This window comes from Lynx canadensis, chromosome D1 (genome assembly GCF_007474595.2).
Source record: "Lynx canadensis isolate LIC74 chromosome D1, mLynCan4.pri.v2, whole genome shotgun sequence".
Taxonomy (NCBI): Eukaryota; Metazoa; Chordata; class Mammalia; order Carnivora; family Felidae; genus Lynx; species Lynx canadensis.
Window position 1 is genome coordinate 57020692 of NC_044312.2, and position 6978 is coordinate 57027669.

Consider the following 6978-nt stretch of genomic DNA (forward strand, 5'->3'; position numbering starts at 1 on the left):
CCTCAGTCCAGAAACCCCATTCAGGCACCTCCTTTCCCCACCCACCCTTCCCTCTGCCCCACTACTTAGATTTACTACCCCCAGACCCCATCCTATCCAAGATCCCTCAAGATAGAGTGTGAGCTGACAGCTCCCTGGAGAAAGGGCTTTCGTGGTTTTTTCTTCCACTAAGCCAAGCCCGCACCATCCTGTGCAGATACAGGAATGCTTCCTGAGGGTAGTTCTTTGGGTGGGTGGTGGGGTTTCTTGGGCCTGTTCTGAGGGATTCAGCATAGGCTATGAAACTACTGGGCCTGGCATCTCACAGTGGGAATAAGTTCTTCCTCTGGCCCCAGCCCGGCCACACTGCACCTCCATCCCCATTTGATATCCGCCTCGCACCCCCAAATCCTTAAGAACTGGGTCACTTCCCAGCCCTCAGGCAGGAAAGTCAAACCCACGCCTCCCTTTGGTATTTCCACGACTAGCTGGAGTCCAGATACGACCAGCCCCACTGTCACTGGAGGGCATCTAGATGTGCCAGCCTGGCAGGCCTTTCTGCCCAAGGTCAACCCTAGGGGCCAGCCTCTGAGTCCCGTCTGACCCTCTGGATAAGCCTACCCTCCCTGCCATGCAAACACGTCCCGTTTTCCTTGTCTTTTCCACCAGCGATGATGACATCGTGTTTGAGGACTTTGCCCGCCAGAGACTGAAAGGCATGAAGGACGACAAGGAGGAAGAGGAGGATGGTACTGGTTCTCCACAGCTCAACGACAGATAGACTGGGGCCAGCCCTCCCTCCGGGCAGCTCCGGGTCTGCTCTCCTGCACTAAGATGCTTATTCGTCTTCTTCCTGTTCTCGTTCCCCCCTCCCCTTTGTTCTTCTAGTTTCTACCAGGGGGCCCAGTGTTCTTCCAGGTCACGGTGGTGAACCTCTGGCCTCAGGATTGGCCCCACATCACCATGCCAACAAGGGTCACATGGGCCACCTTCACCCCTCTCACCCCTGTCGCGGGGCACCCCTCCAGCCCCTCTCTTTTCCTGCTGACCCCCCAGAAAGGCCATCCTGGCTCTGGCCTTGGAATTTGACTTGGGATGGGGAGCAGAACAGGGAGTGTGGGGCATAGGGCTTGGAGGGGTGAGGTTGAGGGCTCAAGACGTGTGAGAGGGTGCCCACGGTCCTAGGTGGCTAACACAGTTCTGGCAGCTAAAAGATGACTATGCTGAGGGCCACCCTCTTCTGGCTGGGAGGGGCACACCTGTGGATAGATTCTTACTGCCTTCAGGCAGTTGAGACCCATGAAACACCTCTCTGCATCCACCCCTCCGTCCCCACCCTACATGCCTCTGTGTCTGACAGTGACCCTCTGTGTCTGTGGTGACGGTTTGCAGACCCCAGGAGCAGAGAAAAGCCACCAGACTGGCTTTCTCACCAGCAGTTACTCAGTCTAAGGCAAGCTGTGTGAACTAGCCCATCTATTTCAGTACTGTCAGGATGTAACATCCTAGCCACCTTGTATCTTATGTGTGTGTCCTGTCTGTACACATGCACAGAGAAATAAGGGACGGGTCTTCAGAAAGCACCAACCGGAGGTAGAGTGAGCCCAAGCTCCTGGGGAGGTTTCCCGAAGGGTGGCTCTGAGAGATGGGGTCGGAGCAAGAAGATGAGAATCTGCTCTCTTCCCTCCTTTGCGGATGTAAGAGCGATCGGTGATCCCTCAGGAAGTAAGGCTGGCGGTCCAGATATGGCTGGGGACACCGGTATCCTCCGGCTTTCCCTTGCGGTTCATCCGGGCTGAGCCGGGCTGGCCCTGCAGGCTGGGAGAGAGCGCTCGAGGCCACTATGCCCACAGTCAAAGGGGCTTCTTCGCAGAAGGTGGCATGGTCCATCAAGATGCCGTCACCTGAAAGGAAGGGGACTGCCAGGTAGCAAAGAACCCTTCGTTTCCTTAGGGAGCCAGTTCCCAGTGTCATGGATACTCACTACCCATTGGCTGATGTTTTGTGTGATTGAGACCTGGGGTATTTTTAAGCAATAGAGTGGGCAGATGATGAGGTAGAAAGTGTTAAAAGGTATTCGTTCTTGTCTGACCTTTAAGGCCCACTTACTGTGTGACCTTGGGCAAGTTCCTTTCCTTCTCTGGGCCTGAGTTCTTCACCTGGGGTTTGACCAGGTAATCACAAAGGGACCTCCCAGCTCTGGCCTCTAAGAATCTGTAAACCTTAGAGCTTCTGGTATGGTAGGTGGAACCAGAGCCGGACCACTGACTCTCGTTTGCCGCCAGAGGTGATTCATTGGTAGTGGGGCCCTGGAGAGCTTCTAGCCACCCCCTCCCCAGGCCTGAGAAGGGCCCTTCTTGGGCCTCTGGAGGGTCATCTGATGTCAAGCTGTGGCCATAGCTAGCATGAGCTGCTTGGCCCTAGGGCCTGAGTATTACAGAAGGCCAAGCTCGGATTTGCTTATGACAGGACTTCTGGTGCCTCACAGCTCCCTGTGGATGGCAGACCCCCTGAGGTTTACCTTATACCCAAGCAAATATATTGCTTAGCAGGGCAAGGGGATCTCTCCTCCATCCCTGCTCCCTTTTATCTCTGTCCCATGCTTGCCTGAAAAAGGAGACAACAAACTTTTATTATGCAAGTTGGGTCTCAAACTGTCCAGCCCCTCCTGGGGTGGGCTGCGTAACCATTATCCATGGCGAGATTACCCAGTTCACAGGCCTGGCACTGCACCTCAGCCCTTCCGCTTCTGAATCTCATGAGGATCTGAGGCTAGGGACTCCCTGCCCCAGGTCAGGACCAAGTCAGCTTGGGGCAGCTCTACTCTCCTGGCCATCCCTGGGGTCCTAGCTGTGGATGCCCCAGGCATCCAGCCTCTACCAGAGCTTGCTGGCAGTCCGCACCTCATTGGACAGCTGAAGAGTTGACGAAGGGCTGGAACAACATGGGCCAAGCATATGCTCTCCAGTGTCTTCCTCTGGAACCTTTGAGGCTGGTACGAGACCCTTTAGGATTTGAGGTGATCAATCACTCCCCTACAAACCTCTTCCTCTATCCCTCACCTACGCACATGAAAGATTTGTCAGCCTGGTTACTTGAGCTTCTTCACCTCAATATCACACTCACCCTTTGGGCTTTATCCCAGTATTTTAATGGAAATTTCTCCAGCTGTGGGAAGTATCATAGCCCCATGTAGACTTTTACTCTTTGGGCCCAGGGCTGCAGAAGGGCAGTGGTCAAGTTCATTTGAATTTGGCTTCACCGCTCTTGGCTGATGACTTCTGTTCAGTGCTGGGCACTCGACACACAGAGATAGGTCAGTCCCAGCCCCTGTCCTCAGAAAGCTCATGGTCAGGTGAAAGTTATAGTGGGAATAGGTAATAAGAGCCAAGTGCTTTCAGGGCTCCTTGGCTGCTGCTAGTTCGTATGGTGCCTTGCTGTGAATTAGAAGCAGTGCCCCTTCCAGGTAGATTCAGCCCATGTTGGTTAGAATGCAAAACTTTGCGAATGGCGCATAGACTGGAGTTCAGCCCCACCTGCCCAGCCCAGGTGCCATGCTCAGGCCAGAGTGTTTCCTTTGGCCTCTTCCTGGGAGAAAGACCCAGATCATCTTTCAAAGCTTCCACTCCAGACCCCACTCCACCTGCGGCCCCCAACCATGACCGAGTCCTTCTATGCAGGGCCCCTCTCCATCTGGAGTTTAGCCTGTCTGGAATCAGGTGAGACCTTGGAGTGAAATTGGGGATGTAGGAGCCCCACTGGGCCCCAGGCGCCAGCCCACGGTATTGGCTCTTTCTGTACACACATTTGGGCTCTATGCTGACCACACAGCTCCACACTGGTACCTTCCAGTGGGTCTTGTGGATGGCATATACATAGCAATCTGGGCAGGAGGAAAGAGCATGGCCCCAGGTGAAAATCTACAGGCAGAGGGCCAGTGGGGCGTCCTCAGCACTACAACTGTGAGAAGAGTTCAGTCCCCATGAAGATAAGGACTGAGTTATTTGGCTGGACTCCATGGGCCGCCTCAGCCTCAAGGCGCAGACAGGTGAGAGTGGCCCCACCAGGGGCTAGTTCAGCTGGGTGTATTGCTAATAAGCTGGTTCCCACATGGTGCCATGAAAAGCATGCTGGCCTGGAAGTCCACAGTGCCTCCTGCCCAACTGTCACCAACCAGCTGAGTAGCCTTGAGCAAGTCACTTGACCTCTTGGGCCCAGTGTCCCTAACTGTAAAATAAGATCGTAATCCCTTCCCCACCTGACTTAAGGAATTGGGAGGCCCAGAGGAGATGGAAGTTAGCTCTGGAAGTTGCAAATGGCTGCACAGGCCGTGGCACTGCCACTGTAGGGGAGCAACCCAGAGTCACGTGGGAAGGTCACTGTGGGCAGAGTCCTCCTCCCAGCAGTCTTCATCTCTTGCCCCCTTCTCACTTAAGCAGATGTCAGCCAGAATGAGTGCAGTCAGTTTGGCTTTGGTGCCTCAGCTGAAAGAAAAATCCAGACGCTATTCAGGAATGCCTCGCCCACAGATAGTGGTCCCAGAGATCCTGACAGAAAGGATATCAGCCATGGATATCAGTGATTGAGCTGGGGGGGGCATCTGGACCGTCCCAGGCCTGGTGCCACCCACACCTCCTATCTTTCAGATCCCACAGAGGCCGGGAAGCCTTGGCTCTGATCCCAGGTTAGGGAGAGCCCCTAACCCCCAGGCCCAGGGAGGGCTGAACCACTATTCCATCTAAGAACCCCAAGGGTGAGGTGGAAAAGAAGTTGCCCTTCAAAGTAGAAGGCCCTCTCCAGCATCAGACACAGCTGCCAATGCTCGGTGACACTTAGGAGGGATTTGGGCCCAGGGAAAACCCAGGCCTCTTTCCCTGAGAGCTGAGCCCTGATGACCTGTACCCAGTGGCTCCAGTATCCCACAAAGGCAGCTTCTCTCCTGCCAGTGACTGGGGACCAGACATCCTCCACCCATCCCAGAGGAAGGCATTGGCCCCAATCTTGAACTGTTATTGGGTCTCGTGGGCAAAGGCCTATATCTGTTCTGATGTTTTTAAAGTCAGCAGGGACCAAAACAGACCCCCCTGACCCTCATGCATATGCCTGCACTGAGCTTGGCATTTTGCCATTCTTGTCCAGGCAGGTCCATCGCTTCTGTCCTCCCTCCAGGACTGAAATGGCCTACCTGTGGGGCAGGATCCCCACCTCTACCACTCCCCTGCAGTGTCCCTGCACAGTGGCTTCAAAGGCCCATTGAAGGGGGAGCATCCCCCCTCCCCCTGCCCACAGGACTCCCAACTCCTCACTCTGAAAGAGAAATCAAAGCACAGGTCCCCAGGACCCATGATCTATAGACACTCTGACACAGTGGTTTTCAAACCAGGTGCTGTGGAACCCCTGGGTTTCACAGAGCTTTGTCAGGGGCTGCTAAGGTGGGAAGATGGGGGGTGGAGGCAAAGGCTAGATCTCCAGCTCTCCCCCCATCCCCACTTCCACCAGGACAACTCTGCTTTTATCTGTCTTGCCTATTGAGGTTTCACCTTCAAACTTGTGAAGGAAAACTTCTTCAAACCACCATTCTAAGGTTTGATCTTCAACCAGCAAGCATAGGTTCTATTCTTGCTCTTCATGTTGGAATGGCTCTAGCATTCCAATACAAAGTGTCTTTGTATTGGAACTTGGGTCGCAGACCCAGGCCCAAGCATTTGCTCACACACACACACGCACAAACACACACACACACACACACACACACACGTGTGTGTGTACACATTTGATGGTTTTGTTGCTCACCCACCCTGAAGCTCTGGCCTGAGTTTAATTTGGGCAGGGGCCTGGTGCTCAGTGAGGGTGAGTCTTACCTTGATATCAGCCTGTGCAGTGTGAGGGACTGAGGAACAAGGACTTAGGCCCAGCCCCCACCCCATGACTCGTGTCAGCACCCCAACTCCCTGCCCCAGGCCACATGGTGGGAGAAGGAGAAACTGGACTCAGGTTCCTCTTTACATACAGCCAGATGAATGGATGTCCAGATTTTTTACAAAACAAATGCTGAGGGAGGGCTTCATGACAGAAGTCCCTCCTGTGAGAGCATGCCCCTCCAGAGACTTTTAAAGCAGCAAGTTTCCCTTGAGCAATTCTAGTAGGATTCCACTCCCACATCTGTGGACAAGCAAGCGTGTGGGCACCAGAAAGGTGACTGAAGAGATGCTGGTCTCCCACCCACAGTCTCCCATATTCTTTCTCTGCCAGCCTGCCTCTCTGCTTGGGCCCACGACCAGGGCTAAGGGGTGGGTACACTGGTGAGACCTGGACCAGCCCTTGACACAGAATCCTGTCTGGGCCCACTGCTGAGGGAATTCTATGGGGAAAATGTGAAGGTCAGGGCATAGCCAACCATGTGGCATGGGAGAAAGTGTTCTATGTTCAGTCTAAGCATGCCCTTGGAACCCCACTGACCTCAGTCTCCCCATGTGTAAGATGGGGCTAGTGCCAGGCTCCGCCTTCCGCACAGGGATTACTGCAAGGAAGGGTCATAGGTGGGCATGATAGGTAGTGTCATATGAGAGGGGATCTGCACAAACTTGGGGTGTGGTCATGGCTTACACTGCAGATCAGCAGACTGCTTGGGGGAATGATTATGGGATGTACCATCTTCCTGGGGCATCTCTGCTTGGTGTTAAGGTCTAGCCACAGACACTATGGGAGACGTGTCTCTTCCTACCCAATGGGAGCCAGCATTGAGCCTGGCACAGTGACTGTGTGGATCCTGGATGCAGGGAGTGACAGGTAGCTGGGACAGGTCTCCAGGTCTGTGGCTCTTCTCTTAAGTGATTATTTTGTTACACCCTCATTCCTGGGCCACCTGCCAGGTTTATCTGTTGTACCTGTGGCATTCCTTATAATGTCAGATAAGTTATTACAGTTTATTCAACTCTAACAGGACAAATGAACAAAAGAACCATAAATAAGAGACCATTAAAGGTCTTTTGTGACAGA

At 53.8% G+C, this 6978-nt stretch overlaps 1 protein-coding gene across 6 annotated transcripts in view; it reads left to right on the top strand.

Moving 5' to 3' along the window:
* Window positions 1–6978, top strand: part of ARRB1 (arrestin beta 1) — a 75703-nt gene extending 68725 nt beyond the window's left edge. For all 6 annotated transcript variants that reach the window (XM_030333507.1, XM_030333509.1, XM_032595109.1 and 3 more), the window contains one exon: window positions 649–6978. In XM_030333507.1, coding sequence (XP_030189367.1) covers window positions 649–760 — 112 coding nt within the window. In that variant the 3' untranslated portion in view covers window positions 761–6978. The remainder of the gene's footprint in view (window positions 1–648) is intronic.